General features: G+C 44.1%; 2 protein-coding genes across 3 annotated transcripts in view; both read right to left on the bottom strand.

Moving 5' to 3' along the window:
* Positions 1-3,074: 3,074 nt before the first annotated feature.
* Positions 3,075-14,532, bottom strand: RPL26L1 (ribosomal protein L26 like 1). The gene is made up of 4 exons (XM_066616491.1): positions 14,440-14,532; positions 12,590-12,762; positions 11,295-11,435; positions 3,075-3,245 (listed from the first exon to the last, which is right to left on the bottom strand). Exons 2-4 carry the CDS (start codon positions 12,755-12,757, stop codon positions 3,117-3,119), a joined length of 438 nt encoding a protein of 145 aa, XP_066472588.1. The 5' UTR covers positions 12,758-12,762; positions 14,440-14,532; the 3' UTR covers positions 3,075-3,116.
* Positions 14,533-19,095: 4,563 nt separating this feature from the next.
* Positions 19,096-22,957, bottom strand: part of ERGIC1 (endoplasmic reticulum-golgi intermediate compartment 1) — a 90,417-nt gene continuing 86,555 nt past the window's right edge. For both annotated transcript variants that reach the window (XM_066615888.1, XM_066615889.1), the window contains one exon: positions 19,096-22,425. In XM_066615888.1, the coding sequence (XP_066471985.1) occupies positions 22,318-22,425 (108 nt within the window). In that variant the 3' untranslated portion in view covers positions 19,096-22,317. The remainder of the gene's footprint in view (positions 22,426-22,957) is intronic.

The raw sequence follows: 22,957 nt of genomic DNA, 5'->3' as shown, positions 1-22,957 counted from the left end.
ACGCCTCCCCCGGAAGCACCGGCCAATCAGGGCTTCCGGAATGCAAGGCGTTCTTTCCGCCCCTCCCCCTACCGCGAGGGAACTGAGCAGCCCGCAGGGCGACGCATGCGCAGTTCTCCCACTGAGCCTGAATTTATGTCTGCGCAGGCTGAGCCGTCCTGGTTGCGAAGCCACGTTCCCCTTGCAGGCTGGGTGGGCAGGGGGTGGGCAGAGGGGTGTTCTTTTCCCTCTCGCCCAACACCAGGGGACAGCCACCGACACCGAGCGTAGGACAGGCTCAATAGTACATTTCTTCACCCGCTGTGTGATTAGTCTGCGGAACTCCTTGCCACTGGGAGTGGTGACGTCATCTAGGTGCCTTTAGAAGGGGGCTGCACAGATTTCGAGAAGTCCAGCTCAGGTTGCAAGTGGTGCTGTGTACATACAGCTTCCTGGTCTTAGAAATGGGCTACCTCAGAATGCCAGGTGCAAGGGAGGGCACCAGGATGCACATCTCTTGTGTGCTCACTGGGGCACTTGGTGGGACACTGTGCAATACAGAAGGCTGCCTGAGGCAGGGCTCTCATGTCAACAAATGCAGTTCCGAACAATGGCTGTCCTCCATGATGGGAAAACTCTCTTCGCACCCGCATGACGGGCTGGCTCAGTCCCCGGAACTGTGACCCATCACTGGGACTGATCAGTCATATCTTTTTTTAAAAGAACAATCAGCACATTTTAATCCTATGCTTGGCAACCACCAATCAGACAAATACTTGTGGCTAGGTAGCCCTGTTTGGCTACCTTGGCTTGGTGATGGCAAATCAGTCTGGCTCTATGAAGAATAGGGAACGGCCTTCCACGAGCTGGCAAGGGAGGCAGCCTATCCAGTGAAGGGACTGATAAAATAAATTTTAAAGGGCAAGAGGAAAACAAAACAATTTTAGTCATGTCCCATTTAAAGAACATTTAATATTGTTATTCTGTTGGCAACCTTCAGTCTCGAAACACTATGGTATCGCGCTCTGGATGGTGGTTCTGGCACAGCGTCTAGTGTGGCTGAAAAGGCCGATTGGGGAGTGACAATCCCTTCCACACTGGGAGCAAGTGTAGTGTGTCCCTGGTCTGTCACCCTGGCTATGAGCCTTCCTTCTTTGCCTCTTCGCCTCAGACTGTTGGCCAAGTGTCTCTTCAAACTGGGAAAGGCCATGCTGCACAGCCTGCCAAGCGGGCCGCTCAGAGGCCAGGGTTTCCCACCTGTTGAGGTCTACTCCTAAGGCCTTCAGATCCCTCTTGCAGATGTCCTTATATCACAGCTGTGGTCTACCTGTAGGGCGCTTTCCTTGCACGAGTTCTCCATAGAGGAGATCCTTTGGGATCCGGCCATCATCCATTCTCACAACATGACCAAGCCAACGCAGGCGTCTCTGTTTCAGCAGTGCATACATGTTAGGAATTCCAGCTCGTTCCAGGACTGTGTTGTTTGGAACTTTGGTCTACCCCAGGAGGAAACAAAGCAACCAGTACTTGTTAATTTAAGCCTACCAATTTAATATTGGTAGGCTTAAATTAACAAGTACTGGTTGCTTTGTTTCCTCCTGGGGTAGACCATTCTACATATTTGTTAATTTTAGTCCAAGGAACCTAGATTTTTCATTTCAATCTGAGGAACATTTATTTTGTTGCTTTCAATCAACTCTGGGCTTTGCTTACTACCATCCAAGGCAAACCACTTTCCTAATGAAAGCCAGTTCCCAACAGTCCTTCAGTTTAAAGTAATCAAGACATAGAAACAAAGACAGCAGTACACAAAGAGGAAGGGCTAAATCAGGGATGTCAAACTCGTTTCATACCAAGGGCTGAATAGCATTCATGATGCCTCCTAAGGGCCGGAAGTGATGTCATTAGGCAGGAAGTGATGTCATGAAACAGGTCATAACCAAAAATAAACATTTTTCTCACTTAGGAAAACACATGAATCTTGATCATATTTCAAGATATTGGAGAGCCCAATTTTCATGGAGGCTGCCCTTTTAGCAGTAATACCTCAGCACTACTCAGCAGCTGAGAGCCTGAGGGCCAGATAAAAAGATGCCATGGGTCACATCCGGCCTCCAGGCCTTATGTTTGACACCCCTGGGCTAAATTGATGAGATCACATTTGATTCTCACCAGTCAGGCAACAGATTAACTGCCCAATCCTGAACTGCCTGGTGTGCAGGGCTGCCATGGCATTCTGTTCACACCAGGCAGCTGCCAGCAGCTCCTCAGGAGAAGGGGACATTTGTCACCTCCCCCCGCATAAGGGAAGTAGCCCCACAATGGGGCTACTCAACTGTGGCAGCTCTTTAGCTGGTACAGAATCAAGAAGTCTCATGTTGTTCATTCTAACTTTAGTATTACTTTCCAGCAATTTATCTGAGGCAAAATGTTAAGACTAAGGAAACCAAATTGTCTGGATACCCTTCTAGATCATTACGCTGGCCTTAAGTGATCCTTCTCTTTAGAGGTAAAAAGGCTGATTTTGGCCCTAGTTGCATATTTTCATTAGAAGGCAGCATGTATCAATTGAATTCCTTAAGAACTTGCAGGAATTCTTAATTTGTCAGTTAGCAGTACAACTTCATCTCTTGCCACCTCCGACATGTCCTCCCTGAAAAGAGCGATCCAAGCAGAGGTGCTTCAACATCTTCTACAGATTTCTATTTACAGAGGACCACGTTGGACAAAGAGCAGAGAATTTCCTTTCCATGAATTATCATTCTACTGGTTCCCCAGCAATGGCCCAACACAGAATCAAGGACCACTGGAAAATTCTCACCATGAGTTTTCCTTCTAATTGTTTGCTCAACAGTGATCCATATCTGTGCTGGACCACTGGAGGGCAACAAATAAGGAGAACTGGGTCTTTTCTGTGGTGATTTTCAGGAATTCCTTCACAGAAGTTATGCAGCGAAACTGTGTTGCAGAAGATCTGCTGAAGACCTCTTTATACTTATTTATTAGTCTTTCCCAGTTCCTTGACTGTCAATTTGTCAGGTCCATTTTTTATCCCATTCATGCTCTTCTGTTAATAAAAACAGAACACATCCAGCTCTCATTTTAGCAATGTTTTAATGGATTGTACAAAGTCTGTTTTATTCCTGCATCTTTTCAATAGTTTCTTCCTTGTACTTCCCCTTCTCCTTGCCAACTTGGCGAGACTTTGCTTTACGTTCCAAGATCTTTTTACGATCCTTGTCCAGCTTTAGTCTTGTGATCACCACCTATGAAAACAAAATATATTTATTTATATGCCACTTTTGACTTATAAAAAGAAGCTCACAAAGAATAAAAACATCAAAACTAAATTGCACCAAAACCCTCAGAAATTATGTACATTAAAATAGAACTGACCAGGATATCAATTGGTCAGGAGACTTTTTTTAAATCTAAAGATATTTTCAACTTTTTTCATCTCATGGCACACTGACAAGGAGCTAACATTGTCAAGGCCCACCACCAGTTTTTGGACAATTGACAAGGCACACCACACTGCCAGGAGGGGGCTCACACCTCCCAACAGCCCTACTAATAGATGTCCCCCAAACTCCCGTGGCACCCCAGCGGACCATTCACAACTGATCTAAAGGATAACAGTGACATTATCTATATCCCACCTTTCCCATGCCAAAACAAATGCCCAAGGCGGCTGACAAAGCTTTATAACCAAGTTCCACAGGTAAAAGAACAAACAAGGCATTAAAACATTAATTTTAACATTACACACTGGAACATAACCAAAACAGAGTAAAAACTAACAAATATCATTGGTTCAATGAGGAACAAGTTCAGGGAGGCAGTCAGGTCACAGCAGTATTTCAGAGGCACAGAGGACAAATATTCACTCAGCAGCCAAACACCAGATGAAATAGGTATGTTTTGAGCCCTTACCAAAGGTAAGTGATTACAGAGTTTAGTGTCATGTATCTTAACTTAAAAAATTCTTGATGTAACTATTTTGGATCAAAGCATTAAGATTTTTGCTGTTATACTGACATTTGTCAAGGGTTTCCTACCACTACAGGGTCGACAGTGGGCCTTTTACTATCTGTTAATATGCAAAATCTAATTTTTTTTATCATTAACTGGTGGCATGTGAGATTTCTGGAGGGCCAGCCTTAAAAAATAAAACCCTGAAAAAAAATGTGTCTGGCTCTTAAAATTTTGGGGCTGGTTCCTAAACTCAAAGCAAGTTTGTGAAGTCTGGTTGAACACCACTGCCGCTGGTCAGTGTAACCACCCACCAACAGTGTCCAAGTCATATCTGGAATGAGCTTTGATTTACTAACCAATATCCAACCCATACAGATTCCAGATACCTGCTCAGAACTTCCATACGTGAATCTGACACTGAGTTTAATGTTATTACCATATCCCAAATTTCCAGCTGAACACTCCCACCAGCTTCACGTAGATGTCAAATAGCAAAATGAATAGGAGATAGAACCATGTTGCACCTCACAGCACAAGTGTTAAAAGGTAGAGCAAGTGTTTCTTAGAACCCTGATTTCTGAGGTCCAGGAAAATTAGCAGGGTCATTCATCTTCTCAGTCTCTCTCAGCAGAGATCATCCACCAGGATGATTAGGCAGTTTCAATCCAAATTTGATATGGTAGCCAGATTGACATTGGGCCAGATTCTCTGTTTCACCCAGAAAGGCCTGAAGTTAAGCCATTATCTTCCACCCAAGAAAACTGCCCCAATCAGGAAGGTTCGCAACCAGTCAACAGTTAGCTCAATCACCAGGATCCAAACAGGGTTTCTTCTCCTACAAGGTGGAAAGGACACCTCTCTGAAATATGTATGACCATCTCATGGACCCAACTGGTTGATCACTCACCCAGGAAGGGCTAAGCAAGCAATAGATTGCACCTCTACAAGCACTCTGCTCCGACAACTTCAGGCAGCAGCAACAGAAATTCATGCAAGCAATAGGAACAAGATAGCTCCTTGGTAACTTTCAGAAATTATATATTAATAGCCTAAAAGTGCTTTGGTGGTGAACCTTACTGTATCAATAACATCCAGAATTTATTTCTGCACCTATCTAAGTAACATCACTATATTACTGGTAGCTAAGCAGGAAATAAAGAACAAAGCATCAATAATGCAAACACTGCTGTCAAACACAGCATATATTCAGAAAATAATTCAAACACTACTACCATAAAATATCTAGAAAACCCTGGTTCCCCCCCCCCCCCACACACACATCTCCAGTTTCCATCTTCCTCACATTTAAGTAGTGTGGGGAGGTGGTGTTGCAAGCTTCAGAAACAGCTTGCAAAAGCTAGTCTCTCTCTATATTTCAAGTTTTGTAATGAAGGCTTCAGAGTATATGCAAGCCTTCCACTGTACACAGAAACCCAAGAATTTTCTCTCTCAACTCAGAGGGTTATAACTATACTTTCCATGCTCAGTAATGCAGGCTCTAACCATGCCTAGAATTCTTCAGTGAAGAGAGAGGGACTGCTTAGAACAACAGGCTTTTGGTTGAACTATCACAACTGTAGAAGGGTGTTTTATTTCTTCTGGTCACCGAGTAAAAAGGAACATAAACCTAACCTTCCCAGAGTTCAAGTCAGTTTAGAACATAAGAATCATGGTCAGGATAATCATATGTGCTCTCCCCAATTTATTCAAGTCACATGGTTCTTATATCCAAAACACTAACGATAACAGCATGGAACCTCACCATGGAGAAGAAGCTTCTATGCCACTAGTGTTAAGGCTGAATTGGGTCATTACATATTGCAAGTCTCAAACATGCACATCTGAGTACTCTACAGCTGAACAGCTCATACTCAGTTCACCGTGCTAACAGGTATGAGTTGAAGAGCAATGTCTCCTTAAAAGATAATTTTATGCCTATCCAGCAGTCATTCTTGATCATCATATTTCTGGTAACTGAAAAGATTTAACCACATTCCAATGTGGATCAGTATAGATGTGTGCCCCTTTGCAATGTACCGGCTTACCCTGGGACTGCATATCCGACGACCATGTGTAGTTACATGGTTGTCGGGGGAGCATACCCCCACACCCCTTGTCTCCGGAGGGTCATCTGAGCCTCCCAGAGGCAGTATACATCCAAGTGCTGCCTCTACAAAGCTCAGACTGAGGGTAATTGCATCTCTCACACAACTTCCTGTTTCATGGAGGAAACTGGAAATTGTTCAAGACACACAATTTCTCTCAGTCTGAGCATTGTAGAGGCAATGCTTGGATGTGTGCTTCCTCTGGGAGGCTCAGACAACCCTCTGGAGGGAAGGGGAGCAGAGCATGCCCTTCCCTGCAAAAGGTCTGTAGTCCCGATCCCCATTGTTAAGTGGCGCACGACTGCAATTGAATACAGAAGGCAAAATTATAATCATTTCCAAGAAAAGTGTTCTTAATTTACTTTTTGTTTTACAGTGTACTGTTTATATGAAAAACAAAGATAAATCAAGACATAAGGGGGTCCAGGTATTCAAGGATCTTGTATCCACAGTTTCAGTTAACCGCAGATCTGGGTTAACCACCCCACACACATCCCCTCTGCAGGGGGTGCTCCCCTCGCCTTTGCCTCGCTTTGTTCCCCTCGCCTCAGGAGGGTCTTCTGAGTTTTGCAGAGGCCACTCATGTCTGTCCACAGACTCTGCCAGGCTCAGAATGATAGGCTGAAAAATGCTACTTCTAGTTTTTGGCTGAAAGTAGTGTTTTTCAGCCTCTAACAGTCATTCTGAGCCTGGCAAATGCCGTGGGCAAATGTGTGTAGCCTCTGATGGGCTCCAAAGACTCTCTGGAGATGGGGGGGGGGGTTCCCTGGTATCCATGGTTTCACTTCACTGCAGGGGGTTCTGGAACAGAACTTCCACAGACACCAGGGCATGCCTGCATTCAAATCTGGAATCAACTGATCTACAAATTAAGGAAGCTCCAGAAGTGGAACACATGCAGCATGAACAATTCTCTGTTATCTCAATCTGGCCTATGGGGAAGGTTCATTGAAACTGATCTTCACTAACTACAGACACAGGAAGAGAGGCAGATTTTCAAGGTACATGAAATCCAAACAACTTTATAGGTCAAAACCAGCACATTGAATATTAAAAGGCAACAGTAAGCCAACTTAAACCCTGGAGCACTGATGTAAGTTCCTCTCTCCTCACCAGTCATTCAATCAAAAGAACAAGAAATATGAGACAACTGTCACCCACCCTTTTCCCAGCCTGCCAACCATCACCTTCTCAAGTCTTGTCTGAATTCAGTCTCAATTGGCTCAAGAACATCCATGAGATTAGATATAAGGAACAGAGGTTCAGCATCACTACTATTTAACACTTTGGCAGAACAGACAGAAAATTATGGTTCATCCCACTTCTATGAAAAAATATGGAAAGGAAGAATCAATAAGGGAAAAACTACAGCACAACCCTATGTGCGTCTATATTCAGAAGTATGCCCCATTAAATTCAATGGAATGCACTTTCATGTAAGTGAAACCCATTGCAACCCTAGTGTATGAATGTAAGAGCCAGAAGGCTTTCCATCATGTAGAAACAAGAGGAGACTAGACAGGCAGTGCCACCACTGCAAAACTTCAGTCCCAGTTGCAATTTCTTCTTGTTTTTCACCAACATTATTCTCTCTTGGAACAAATCAGTAGTCTTAACTAAGCAATATTAAGTAATTACCAAACAGTTTCCCAGAATTTAAGCAGGGCAATTAAAATACTTCAGCTGTGCCCCAAACACACCCAACAGACCAATGAAAGTGAAGCTGAAGAAACAGCAAGTTTGAATTCCAAACCCACTGCACTGGTGAAGGTTAGGCTATGTAAACCCAGGTGCATCTACCTTCTTTTTCACAAAATCAAATAACCTTTAGGTAACATAGCATATTTTCCCCCAGAAGAAACTGATGTACAGAACCTTTATTCATTAATACAGGGAGACCTAGTTATCCGTGGGGGTTCCATTCCCAGAACACCCTCAAATACTGAAATCCGCAAATCTGGGCACTCCAAACCTTCCAAATGCAACAAGAGCTGCCCAGCCTCCCTGGACATTTAATGCCCAACTTATATGGGCATTAAAACTTCTGGTCACTTCTGGTTTCCCAAAGAAATCAAAATCACGCTTTTTTGCCTGAAACAGGCATTCTCAGAGTCAAGGTGGCTGCACTAGGCCTTCTCGACTCAAAGATCACCCTCCAGTCAGGTTCAGAGGCTCCAGTGGGCTCAGAACTTATGGATTATCAAATCCGCGGGTTCTGAAACCCGCCATTGTATCAGGGCCCATTCCATCAGATTACAGCAGGCAGTAGTATCTGAGGGATTATAGTAGTCCCCACCAACACAATAGGTCTATTCAATCACATTCTTCTCACTCACTCTGTCCAATGAAGACTCCAGTCTTATTTATCCCCAGTGTCTTTTCCTGCGTTTCTATCACCAGCATTCCTTTACACAGGAACAAATTTATGCTTCTGAAAAAAATTCTTGGATTGGCATTCTGTTGTAGTATTTGCTATGTGTCATCTTTTTTTAAAGTATTCAACAACCAAGGCTGGAAACAATTCAATAATCCTCGTAATATAACCAGTGTAGAATTAAGCTCTGTCAATATTGATTTAACATAAGAACATAAGAACATAAGAACAGCCCCACTGGATCAGGCCATAGGCCCATCTAGTCCAGCTTCCTGTATCTCACAGCGGCCCACCAAATGCCCCAGGGAGCACACCAGATAACAAGAGACCTCATCCTGGTGCTCTCCCCTACATCTGGCATTCTGACTTAACCCATTCCTAAAATCAGGAGGTTGCGCATACACATCATGGCTTGTACCCCATAATGGATTTTTCCTCCAGAAACTCGTCCAATCCCCTTTTAAAGGCGTCTAGGCTAGACGCCAGCACCACATCCTGTGGCAAGGAGTTCCACAGACCGACCACGCGCTGAGTAAAGAAATATTTTCTTTTGTCTGTCCTAACCCGCCCAACACTCAATTTTAGTGGATGTCCCCTGGTTCTGGTATTATGTGAGAGTGTAAAGAGCATCTCCCTATCCACTCTGTCCATCCCCTGCATAATTTTGTATGTCTCAATCATGTCCCCCCTCAAGCGTCTCTTTTCTAGGCTGAAGAGACCCAAACGCCGTAGCCTTTCCTCATAAGGAAGGTGCCCCAGGCTCGTAATCATCTTAGTCGCTCTCTTTTGCACCTTTTCCATTTCCACTATGTCTTTTTTGAGATGCGGTGACCAGAACTGGACACAATACTCCAGGTGTGGCCTTACCATCGATTTGTACAACGGCATTATAATACTAACCGTTTTGTTCTCAATACCCTTCCTAATGATCCCAAGCATAGAATTGGCCTTCTTCACTGCCGCCGCACATTGGGTCGACACTTTCATCGACCTGTCCACCACCACCCCAAGATCTCTCTCCTGATCTGTCACAGACAGCTCAGAACCCATCAGCCTATATCTAAAGTTTTGATTTTTTGCCCCAATGTGCATTACTTTACATTTACTGACATTGAAGCGCATCTGCCATTTTGCTGCCCATTCTGCCAGTCTGGAGAGATCCTTCTGGAGCTCCTCACAATCACTTCTGGTCTTTACCACTCGGAAAAGTTTGGTGTCGTCTGCAAACTTAGCCACTTCACTGCTCAACCCTGTCTCCAGGTCATTTATGAAGAGGTTGAAAAGCACCGGTCCCAGGACAGATCCTTGGGGCACACCGCTTTTCACCTTTCTCCATTGTGAAAATTGCCCATTGACACCCACTCTCTGCTTCCTGGCCTCCAACCAGTTCTCAATCCACGAGAGGACCTGTCCTCTAATTCCCTGACTGTGGAGTTTTTTCAGTAGCCTTTGGTGAGGGACCGTGTCAAACGCCTTCTGAAAGTCCAGATATATAATGTCCACGGGTTCTCCCGCATCCACATGCCTGTTGACCTTTTCAAAGAATTCTAAAAGGTTCGTGAGGCAAGACTTACCCTTACAGAAGCCATGCTGACTCTCTCTCAGCAAGGCCTGTTCGTCTATGTGTTTTGAGATCCTATCTTTGATGAGGCATTCCACCATCTTACCCGGTATGGATGTTAGGCTGACCGGCCTATAGTTTCCCGGGTCCCCCCTCTTTCCCTTTTTAAAAATAGGCGTGACATTTGCTATCCTCCAATCTTCTGGCACTGTGGCCGTTTTGAGGGACAAGTTACATACCTTAGTCAAGAGATCTGCAACTTCATTCTTCAATTCCTTAATAACCCTTGGGTGTATGCCATCAGGGCCTGGTGACTTATTGATCTTTAATTTATCAATGAGATCTGAAACATCTTCTCTTTTAACCTCTATCTGACTTAACTCCTCAGTTAGGAGGGGCCGTTCGGGCAGCGGTATCTGCCTGAGGTCTTCTGCCGTGAAGACAGATGCAAAGAACTCATTTAATTTCTCTGCCATCTCTAAGTCTCCTTTTATCTCCCCTTTCCCTCCCTCACCATCCAGAGGGCCAACCGCTTCTCTGGCGGGTTTCCTGCTTCTAACGTATTTGAAGAAGCTTTTATTATTCCCCTTAATGTTGCTGGCCATGCGTTCCTCATAGTCTCGCTTGGCCTCCCCTATCACCTTCTTACATTTCTTTTGCCACAGTTTATGTTCCTTTTTATTCTCTTCATTAGGGCAAGACTTCCATTTACGGAAGGAAGCTTCCTTGCCCTTCACAGCCTCTCTAACTTGGCTGGTTAGCCATGCGGGCACTCTCCTGGATTTAGTGGAACCCTTCTTTCTTTGCGGTATACACCTCTGCTGGGCCTCTATTACTGTTGTTTTAAGCAGCCTCCATGCACTCTGGAGAGACTGGACTCTTTTTACCCTCCCTTTCAACCTCCTTCTAACCAGCCTCCTCATTTGAGGGAAGTCCGCCCGTCGGAAGTCAAGGGTTTTTGTTAGAGATTTGCCTGGTATTCTTCCCCCAACGTGCACGTCAAAACGGATCGCAGCATGATCACTGTTCCCCAATGGCTCAGTAACGTTTACATCTCTAACCAGGTCCTGCGTACCGCACAAAATTAAATCCAGAGTCACCTGTCCTCTGGTGGGCTCCGTGACTAGCTGATCTAAGCCACAGTCATTTAGCACGTCAAGAAATCCGGTTTCCTTATCGTGACCAGAACACAAATTGACCCAGTCACCATAGTCACCAGGATTTCACTCCACTTTAACAGACTACTTTCAGAAATACATAAGAATGCTCCCTCAAAAGATTCCTGCTGTGCCATCATTACCTTGCTAGGGTGAATGCCCACATGTACAGTTGTGCCATTGGCTTTCTCCCGTTGCACACGTTCAATGTAGATAACATACTTCTTTCTGTATACCTGGACTACCTTGCCAATCTGCTGCCCTTTGTAATGGCCCCGGACGACCTAAGAAAACAGGAAACATTTAGCATTCTCAGGTATCACATTTGCAATATTATCTCATCCTTCCACAGTAGGGAGTTTAAGCTGAAGAGCAACATTATGTCTGAACACAAGGCATCTGAGGATTGTGAACTAAGCAATATCATAACAAGCATGATGTTACATGAAAACCTGTGGATTCTGAACAATTCATGTGGCAAACTAGATTCAGAGAAACTTGATTGGCATATTCAAACAGTATTTACTGAGCAAAAAGTAGTTTTCTTGGAAATAACTACAGCACATTATCTAAGAACTGAAAATGTTTATTCATTCAGGTCCAAACAGGGATTAACTTGCACATCATGGTACCATCACTTTCCCACCACACACAAGGTGGAATCTCATTTCAAAAAAAAAGTCAGAGGGTGGTTGCACAGTCTTCTCACTTGTGTTTCCATGCCATTGTCCCCTTCCTGTCTTAAACAATCTCCTTCCTGAGGGCAGAGAGAGTGCTGGGATAGTAAGATTCCATTTGTGCTGTGTTTCTTATAGCATAATGCTAACAGTAGCTTTTCTCTTTTTTCCTTGCTAACTTAAGACTTTTCAGTAATTACATTTCTAATTCTTCAAACCATGGCCTGGAAAAACGTTATAAAGACAGGCGTTCCTTCCTCCCTTCACATGCCAATCCCCCCCTTCATTTTGCAGCTTGTGATAACCAGAGTCTGCCGTGACATCCTCTCCAAGCTAACTCTGGACAGGACAAAACACAACAGTCTCCAAAACATGGTTTGCAAACCCATTTCAAAATGGGGTTTCAGATTCTAGTCTGGAAGAACAATAATTCCTTATTTGTCTTATTCTTGCTTAACTTGTTTCAGCAGATATAGTTATTGAAAACCTGGAAAGGGACAAAGAAGAAAAGCAGTAGAGAAAGTTGCTTGCAACACAACTTCACAGTACAGGCATTTTCAACTACAAGTCACAGACACACCAAAAACACAGGGTTACATTGGCATGACTAGAACCAGCTATACTACATGGAATGCTACTTCACTCAAAGAGCCCTGCAGCACTACTAACAGATTTACAATGGATAAACTTTCAAGGGTCAGTTATAAGCGGAAAATAAAATCCATTCACTCTTCAATAGAATAAACAGATAACACACATACTTGGACTTCGTCATCCTTTCGGATAGGCATAGAACGGACGTTGTATTTCTGCCTCAATTCCTTGGAAAGAGGAGAAGACATGATCTTCCTGCGAATGTGTGATGGCGCATTGAAGTGCCGTTTGCGATTCTTGCTGCGGTCTGAGGTCACAAATGGATTGAACTTCATTTTGGCTGCACAAGACAAAACAAGAACTTATGGGCATTTGATAAACAAAAACACACTTTCAACAGCAATGCCTTAACCAGCCTTCCAAAAGGATCATTTACAGAATCCCTCAGAAGACTAGATAATTCACCCACTGTACTCTTTCAAATCTCAAAAAGCAGTTTACACACTGAAGACTAGCAAAGAAAAATACAGTACTGCAAACATCCCTGTTTGATGTTATTTCGCAAAAAGATACTGAGGCTAATGGAGGCACAGCAGCAGTGTTTTCCTCTCATAACAAAAATGAAACAGCCTAGGTGATTGCCAGGATTGGTTACTATCCCCACATTTTTCGTATTTCTGTATCCACCTTTCACCCTCCCTTGCCAGATGCAAGGGAGGGCACCAGGATGCTGGTCTCTTGCTGTGCTCCCTGGGGCATTTGGTGGGCTGGTGTGAGATACAGGAAGCTGGACTAGATGGGCCTATGGCCTGGTAAAAGTGGGGCTGTTCTTATAGAAGTTCAGTGTAGGGTACATGGCTCTTCCCCCTCCTACTATCCTCAAAACAATCCCATGAAGTAGGTCGGCCTGAGAGATCACCCAGTAAGCTTCATGGCCAAGTGGGGATTTAAACCTGGTTCTTCCAGATCCAAATTCCAACACCCCAACTACTGCACCACTCTCATGGGACATAGAGCAACTTTCAATGCTCTATTCCTAAAGACTCACATTAGTAGTTAAACTGCACTGAAGTTTTTGAGTTTAGCCAGGTAAATCAAATTTTTGGCCACAATAAATGGGTCCCTGCCACTTATATGCACTCTATGATTTCCTGTGCACACTGCTCAGTTTACAAACCCAAGTTCTAAAGCGACACACAGCACTTCTAAGTCAACACCACAAACGACAATTAAAACTGCCCCAATGGAAACAGTAACCCTATTATCTGTTGCTCTTTCCGATACCAAGAGAAAGAAAAGGTGGCAAATTAAAACAGCTAGTGATTTTCATCTCATGGCACAAGGTGCTAAATTGTCAAGGCACAGCATTGGTTTTTTGACCACTGACAAGGCACACCATGCTGCTGGTACAGGGCTCAAATCCCCCTATTACCCTACTAATAAATGACCCACCCCAAACTCCCATGGCACACCTGCAGACCATCTGCGGCACATCAGTGTACCAGGGCACAGTGGTTGAAAATAGTTGCATGGCTAATACACGCAGACAGCCTCAAGGAACATAAGCAGCAGTACAGAAACATAAGCAGCACATTCATGTGCAAAATGTACAGAAGAGCCTCAACAGGGCAGCACAGCCGGACACGTGAATGAGCCTACAGCTGGTCCTGCAAACCAGTCAATAGAAAGGAAGGGAAAGCACTCAGGCAGTGTCACACTCCCACGCAAAGGTGGCTCTATGTTTTTCCAGAGTCTTTTATCTACTCATGTGGCTCCAGCCATTGAAAGGCATGACAGGTTAAGGGGGTGCCGCCGCCAGGCCTCACACCAGCCAGGGGAGGAGGAAGAGGAGGAAGGCTCCAGAAGGTGTCTTCAGAGCCTTCCGCACCACAAATACAAGCGCCATTAAATCCGCCCCTCCGCTCTCTGGATCCCCCCACAGTCGGCGACCTACCGCCGAGCCCCGCCAAGCGGATGCCAACAGATTACCAACAGCTCTGCCCCTAGCGAGCCTTACCCGCTGCAAGTTCAACTATGGCCGCCCGGAAAGAGAGATCGCTTCGACTTCCACCGGCGCTCGTGAGACTTCAGCTCTCGCGAGAAGCGACTTCGTCTCGGGGACTGCGAAATGACTAGGCAGCCACAGTGCCGCCACGTGTCCAGTTCGGGAAACTGCAGCAGGACGCTGTTCCTACAGCGCAGGTTCGAACGAGCATCACTAGCTTGCTGCCAGAGGAGAGACAGAAGCCCTTATGCACCCTCGGCAGGGAGAGGTGGTAAAACAAACTCTGTACTGCGCCACTTCACAGTTCACTCCTATGTACACTTTCCTGGGAGTAAGCCCCATTGACTGTAATGAGACTTACTTCTGAGTAGACAGGCACAGGCTTGGGCTCTGAGGCTGCAGTCCTATCCACACTTTCCTGAGAGTAAGCCCCATTGAGTACTATGGGGCTTACTTCTGAGTTGACAGGCACAGGCTTGGGCTCTGAGGCTGCAGTCCTATCCACACTTTCCTGGGAGTAAGCCCCATTGACTCTAATGGGTCAATGTAGACCCATTGTAGTCTACAATGTAGATGTAGATGTACAATGTAGATGTAGATTAGATGGGCATAGGCTTGGGCTGTCAGACTGCAGGTAAAGGTTCATTTTCTAAAATGAACCTTTACTTGCAACCTGAAGTGGCACAGTACAGAGATGTTTAAATGCTGTGCAGTAAGAAAAAAGCCCCACAACTCTTAACTACACTAGGAAATGAGCACAGTGTATGGGCACAGACCTCTCCCTCACTTGCTGGTTTACTACCTACAGAATGTTTTGCATGGGGCAGATTAGAAGGGGGGGGGGAATTACTCTCTCCCTGCAGACTGCAGTAGAACAGGCTCAGATCAGTTTACAGAATGCTTAGACTCCGTCCCAGTTCTTGTGTCATGATCAATGAGGAGAGATTGAGGTCCCGATGCTATCCAACTTTCTAATGCCAGTGCAGCTGCAATGCAGCTGTGAGGAAAAGGAACAAACATTCCCTCACCTTGAGGCCTCCATGATTGTGCCGCTACTGCAGGATGCAGCACTGGCCCTGTTGGCTTGGCTGCACCAGCACTGGAAAACTGGATAGGTCTACAGTCCTTATCCCACATACACACATATCTGCAAGCGCTTTGTTAACAAAACATTCATGACAAAACATGTTAACAAAACATTCAAGTTTCAGAACTTGCTTGCGAGAGCTGGTGTGGCAATGACTTCAGAAAACGTTCACTGCTGTGGCCAAGGACAAGTGCGCTGCTCCCTCTCATTCAAAAAAAGGAGACCATGTGCATTGGGCCCAGGCCTCTGAGAGGAATTTTATCAGGGGGTACAAAGTTTCTTTTGGGCCCCTTTCCAAAGAGGGAGGGGTGAAATAGAACAAGGGAGGGTGGTGATGGAGGGGCAAAACAGGGTGAAGGGAAGGTAGAGACAGCTGGAAAAGCCTTTGGAGCCCAGGTCTACCTACCCATGTGGCATCCATCAGTAGTGTCCCTGGCATCCTATATGAGCAACACGCCTGATAGGAAAATGTCAGATCCCAGTAAATTTCTGGGTCCCCTTTTTTGGTTCCTGGGTCCCCCTTTTGACCCTGGGCACAAATTACCCCCTTTATCCCCCTCTCCTAGGCCCTGCCTTGGGCTGGCAGGAAGTTACATTTTGGTTCTGATCAGCAACAAAGGCCTGGCTCCTTCTAGTATATGTGGTTCCTTCCTCACACCTGATGAGTTTTTGTTGATTTCCTATGTGTTTCTATCACCTTCATATACGAAGCACCCACCTCACTCCACTGCACTCTACTCCACCTTTACAGTTCCATCACAGAGATGAAGAGCCAAGTTCTAAATATTATACACAAGTGCTTACCAAAGCACTTCTTCACGGCAAAAGACCTCGGGCAGATACCGCTGCCCGAACGGCCCCTCCTGACTAAGGAGTTAAGTCATGGAGGTTAAAAGAGAAGATGTTTCAGACCTCATTGATAAATTAAAGATCAATAAGTCACCGGGCCCTGATGGCATCCACCCAAGAGTTATTAAGGAATTGAAGAATGAAGTTGCAGATCTCTTGACTAAGGTATGCAGCTTGTCCCTCAAAACGGCCACGGTGCCAGAAGATTGGAGGATAGCAAATGTCACGCCTATTTTTAAAAAGGGAAAGAGGGGGGACCCGGGAAACTATAGGCCGGTCAGCCTAACATCCATACCGGGTAAGATGGTGGAATGCCTCATCAAAGATAGGATCTCAAAACACATAGACGAACAGGCCTTGCTGAGGGAGAGTCAGCATGGCTTCTGTAAGGGTAAGTCTTGCCTCATGAACCTTATAGAATTCTTTGAAAAGGTCAACAGGCATGTGGATGTGGGAGAACCCATGGACATTATATATCTGGACTTTCAGAAGGCGTTCGACACGGTCCCTCACCAAAGGCTACTGAATAAACTCCACAGTCAGGGAATTAGAGGACAGGTCCTCTCATGGATTGAAAACTGGTTGGAGGCCAGGAAGCAGAGAGTGGGTGTCAATGGGCAATTTTCACAATGGAGAGAGGTGAAAAGCGGTGTGCCCCAAGGATCTGTCCTGGGACCAGTGCTTTTCAACCTCTTCATAAATGACCTGGAGACAGGGTTGAGCAGTGAAGTGGCTAAGTTTGCAGACGACACCAAACTTTTCCGAGTGGTGAAGACCAGAAGTGATTGTGAGGAGCTCCAGAAGGATCTCGCCAGACTGGCAGAATGGGCAGCAAAATGGCAGATGCGCTTCAATGTCAGTAAGTGTAAAGTCATGTACATTGGGGCAAAAAATCAAAACTTTAGATATAGGCTGATGGGTTCTGAGCTGTCTGTGACAGATCAGGAGAGAGATCTTGGGGTGGTGGTGGACAGGTCGATGAAAGTGTCGACCCAATGTGTGGCGGCAGTGAAGAAGGCCAATTCTATGCTTGGGATCATTAGGAAGGGTATTGAGAACAAAACGGCTAGTATTATAATGCCATTGTATAAATCTATGGTAAGGCCACACCTGGAGTATTGTGTCCAGTTCTGGTCGCCGAATCTCAAAAAAGACATAGTGGAAATGGAAAAGGTGCAAAAGAGAGCGACTAAGATGATTACAGGGCTGGGGCACCTTCCTTATGAGGAAAGGCTACGGCGTTTGGGCCTCTTCAGCCTAGAAAAGAGGGGGGACATGATTGAGACATACAAAATTATGCAGGGGATGGACAGAGTGGATAGGGAGATGCTCTTTACACTCTCACATAATACCAGAACCAGGGGACATCCATTAAAATTGAGTGTTGGGCGGGTTAGGACAAAAGAAAATATTTCTTTACTCAGCGTGTGGTCGGTCTGTGGAACTCCTTGCCACAGGATGTGGTGATGGCGTCTGGCCTAGACGCCTTTAAAAGGGGATTGGACAAGTTTCTGGAGGAAAAATCCATTATGGGGTACAAGCCATGATGTGTATGTGCAACCTCCTGATTTTAGAAATGGGTTATGTCAGAATGCCAGATGCAAGGGAGGGTACCAGGATGAGGTCTCTTGTTATCTGGTGTGCTCCCTGGGGCATTTGGTGGGCCGCTGTGAAATACAGGAAGCTGGAGTAGATGGGGTATGGGGCTGTTCTTATGTTATGTTCTTAAAGGAGACAGGCATATAGCAACCACCCAGTGTGCAACTGTGTAGCACAGCAAAGAACATCCATTTTCAAGGGCAGCAGCAAATGCCCTTATAAATCAAACCACAGACTAAAGGGTTAGTGTGTGGGGTGGGGATACAATATGTGTGGCAGCCTGGGATTCCCTCCCCTCCATTGCTTACCTGTGTGGGTGCATTGTCCTTTCTCCCCCTGGTGGGGTTGTGACACTTGAGGTTCCACTTGGTGGAGGTTCCACTTGAGGGGTGTGTGTGCGTGGAGTCCTGAGGCACAGTCCAGTCCATACAATAAGAGTTCTGAGAAGGCAAGTGTTAACAAAGTATACCTACCCCTCCTTTAGTCATTTATGGAAAAATGTGCTTGTTTAATTTCAAAACTTAATTTATGCTCAAAAAGTTTTGGAATAATGTGGTAAAATTTCCCTGCCAGGGCCATGTGGCCTCATAGGTAACTTGGAGGAAAGATCTACAAAAGAAAGCTTACCCAGGTGAGAGTTAGGGAATAATAGAGATAGCCAGTTAGCTGTTATTTTAAGGCTGATATGTTTCCTAGAAGTTTTATGCCTCTAGCATTTGCTGCCTTTTGTAACTTTATGTAACCCTATGTACTTAATAAAGTAAAAATCCTTTTACTAAGTTGTTACATTGTCTGTTGGGGACAAAGGTTCAGAATCCTGCCTAGCTGTTCAGCAAGCTACTGAACTTGAGTTACTAAGTTACTCAAGTTACTAATACTCATTGAGGACTACTAAAGAAAGTGCTCAGTGCCTGCAAGGGATAGAATTAAGCCTAGAGGGTCTCAGTGTCCCTGGACTGAGACACTGGCACATACAGGGTGGTGGCAGTACTACCGAACAGGGGTCCTTGAGGGTTCTAGGGTTCTAGAACCAAGAACTCTGAGCACCCCAAAACCCTGGGAATGTACGAAGTCTACGACACCAAGTATTATTAACAGTATTTATATACCACTTTTCAACTAAAAGTTCACAAAGCGGTTTACAGAGAAAAATCAAATAACTAAATGGCTCCCTGTCCCAAGGGCTCACAATCTAAAAAAATGCAAATGAATACCAGCAGACAGCCACTAGAACAGACAGTGCTGGGGTGAGGTGGGCCAGTTACTCTCCCCCTGCTAAAAAAAAGGAGCACCCACTTGAAAAAGTGCCTGTTACCCAATTAGCAGGGGTAATTAGTAAAAAGTGGGGTAAAAAAAGTACCCCATTTGTGTGGAAAGTGTCCATTGTCCATAGCTCATGTGTGTTCAAAGTATGGATGACATGAAAGCAGAGAGGTAGAGCTCCATGCCAGGCACTCTACCATCTGAGTTCTGGTCCCCCTTGCTTGGGTTTTCGTACTGGGATTGGTGTACTGTGATTAGCTGCCAAGTGTAGACTGTATCCTATGCTCCATTGTAGGAAAAGTGGACTGGGCAGAGGGAAGTTGAGATTTTCCCTTCCCCATTGTTTCATCTGGGTTTTAAAATTACACCACCTGTGATATCAGTGTAGCATTTTCCTGATGTTTGGGGCATTTCTGGAAGGGACCTGGGATGACTGACATGGTGTATGTCAACTCCTCCATGTCCTTCCTGTGTCCCTCCCACACCTCCATCCTGTTTGAATGTTTGCTCCTGTTTGAAAGCTTGGCATATGTTGGCAACACTGGAGCTATGATGGCAGGACTGTTCCTGCACTGGTTTAGCTATCATTATGTCAGCATCCAAGGGCACACACCATATCCTATGCCACTTGGGCCAGTGTTTCAGAAGCATCAGACAGCTTCTAATGCATTGGCTGCTGATTAATTTCCAAGCACAATTCAATTCACCTTTAGGCAGGGGTAGCAACTGCTTTCTTCCATATGAATCAGCCCATCAGGATAATCTGGGAGGCCCTTCTGTGGCCATTGCCAGTTTCAATGATGTGGTCAATTTGTCTTTTTCTTAAATAGAAGGCTAAAATAGCTTAAACTGCTAGAAAGCAATTTTTAAGATATATTATTAACAGTATTTATATACCGCTTTTCAACTAAAAGTTCACAAAGCGGCTTACAGAGAAAAAATCAAATAACTAAATGGCTCCCTGTCCCAAAAGGGCTCACAATCTAAAAAGATGCAAATGAATACCAGCAGACAGCCACTAGAACAGACACTGCTGGGGTGAGGTGGGCCGGTTACTCTCCCCCTGCTAAAAAAAGGAGCACCCACTTGAAAAAGATATATGACAACATTGCAAAGCTCAAAATTCAATATCTGAAGTAGGACTTAACTGCATTTTCATTTAAGAAAGACACACAGAATTGAACACATATGTATTTTAAATTTGATTTTTGCAAATGAAAAAATGTATAAAATCCATCCAAATATTAAACAAGATACAGGAAGTTACAAGATCCAGTTTTACACAAAGATAAATCATTTCATAAGAAAAATAGGGGGAAATTCTAAAGATGTTTTACAGATATCATTGTAAAAGGACAGAGAGGAAATCAGCACTGAAAGGGCTGGAGAGAAAACCAGCTAAAATTTTAATAAAAGAAAGTATTGAAACTACTACCTTCTCTACATCATAACACAGTGAAAATTATGTCAGTAGACCTACTGGGCAGAAATACTTCTGGGCAAAATTTATTTAGTCACTGTGTATTGATATAACACTTGCAAATTTTAAAAAAGTAACCCTTAAAAGGACCACACAGTTCAACAACAGCAAAATCATATCTTCTTTCTCCGAATTATTACATGGACATGCTTAGCATTTATATTAGCCAAATTCCAGGTAACGCACACCTGAAAGGTGTGCAATCTGAGGTTATACAAAATGTACAAAGCATGCAATAATTTTGATGGTTCATTTATGAAAGAGCTCTGTGAGATCTATGGAAATTAACCAACAGATACTGGTCTAGTTCCTAATGAACCAATGTCAACAGTGTATTAAAACCCACACTGCACAGTAACTCTACCTTCTCTCCAATACACTGAGTTATTGAATGAACTATTCCTTCATACTTAAAGTTGAAATATAACAGCAGGAAAATATCTGTGTTGCAACCTTATCTTGTTTTACCACAGCCCTGTATCTCTCTCCTATGATACCTTCTTTTGATGCTGTCAGTTTGGCAAACATTTGCTCTCTAAATTCTTTTAAAGATGAGCAAACCTCTGAAGATGCAGTGCCAGGCTTTTGGATTCTTCATACTGACAGCTACTTCCAGTGTTCTCTAAATTTGCACAATATAATGCATGCCTTTTAAAATTATGCTTATCCATCCAGAGTAGTGTCTGAGTACCCCACTTCCTCCCTCTTTCCACCCTTCTTCCTTTAAAAATCAATGGTTCTAACCTGGACTGCTGGTGATCTTGGTGTCAAAAGGCAAGAGAAAGTTCACAAAGAAATGCAGCAACAGATTGATATGCCCATTTATATACAAAGGCCACATATTAATTTTACGACATTGGATCTAATTTTTTCCTGTAACTTTGTGCCATCTGTAAACACTCAGACTGGATAGTCAGTTTCTGGAGAGGAGTAAGACTATTTTAACATTCTGGAAGAGTAACAGAAATAGCTTGTCCCGTCCTCTAATTATAGTTATACCACAGAATCAGGTACTAGTAACATTTCATCCTATTTAATAGTGTCATCCAGTGAGAAAGGGAAGTTTTTCAGGAACCCCCAAAAAGATTCCCCCAACCTGTTTATGTTCACTTTGTGAACTAATTCTTTATAACAGATATAAAGTTACCTCTCACTGTTCTGAATATCCAGGGCTAGGGTTTGTTTTGTTTTAATGCACAATTTTAGCATAAGACAAAGTGATTGTCTAGTTACAGAATTTTGAGTGAAATAATCTGATTTGCATAATAAGTTGCAACTAAGCTTTTGCCTTAACTTCAGCACCTCTGAGTTTCTTAAAATAATTATACTAGTCAGATCCATAGGATTTGGTTTTAAGTCATAAAAGATAACTAACCTCAAGAACCACTTTCAGAAGGTGGAAAGTTGAGAACTACAAGTCAGTCTCCTTGTTAATGCTGCCAACTTTCCAAAACCTAGACTTGTTTGGTTTTTTGCACCTTTAAAAAGTCTTCAATGAACTAACTAAAGAGACATTAGACCAATTCAATTTAATATAAAGGAGAAAAATGGATAGCAGTGGGTTTTTCACTCTTTGCTTCTGTCCTATGGGACCTGGATGAGAAATGCTTTGCTATTGCATCTTTCCTAGTTGGATCTTTTTCCAGGCTTCAGAGGCAGTGAAAATGCAGGAGTCGAGAATCCCAGCCACAGTGAATGTTCCTCCAATGATGGCACAAATCTGGGATGCGGGAAGAGAGGAAAAGATGATTAATGATTTTTCAGGAGTGACCATCCTACATATACAGATGCTGTGATTGATTTCCATTTAGCTACAGTGTATTTTTAGATGCATGTACCTAAGGCTGAGAGCAAGGTAAGCATCATGACTTAATGGAAATTTGATCTTGGTTTCCCCATGTCACTCCCAACAACTCTACTCTGCTTCATGCAAAGCCTTTTCTTAATCATCACAGCAAAATAGATTTACTGCACTTTCTGCTACAGTTAACACATTTCTAAACTAATTCCTTCTAGATCCTGATCAAGTTCTCTCCATCTTTGTCCTCTGATGTGCTTGTCATCTCTTTGGGAACCTCTAGCCCCTTCAGGGAGGCAGGTCAGTGCTATACAGATCTCTGTATGGCACACTGCCTATTCAAGGTTTCACACAACATGTACGAATTTGACTATGCATTTATTTTATTCATTTAGTTGAGCTCGTGATCAACTACAGTGGCCAGATGCTTCTTCCCTCACAAGACACAAGCTTG

The sequence above is a fragment of the Tiliqua scincoides genome, chromosome 2, assembly GCF_035046505.1.
Source record: "Tiliqua scincoides isolate rTilSci1 chromosome 2, rTilSci1.hap2, whole genome shotgun sequence".
Classification (NCBI taxonomy): Eukaryota; Metazoa; Chordata; class Lepidosauria; order Squamata; family Scincidae; genus Tiliqua; species Tiliqua scincoides.
This window is presented reverse-complemented; position numbering and strand designations above follow the sequence as displayed.

Excerpts from the sequence above, each read along its gene's own strand:
- RPL26L1 (XM_066616491.1), bottom strand. The coding sequence starts at position 12,757 with ATGAAGTTCAATCCATTTGTGACCTCAGACCGCAGCAAGAATCGCAAA. Across the intron at positions 11,436-12,589 it reads GAAAGGATGACGAAGTCCAA|GTCGTCCGGGGCCATTACAA; the intron begins GTATGTGTGTTA and ends CTGTTTTCTTAG. Across the intron at positions 3,246-11,294 it reads TGGGCATTCACCCTAGCAAG|GTGGTGATCACAAGACTAAA; the intron begins GTAATGATGGCA and ends TTGTTTTCATAG.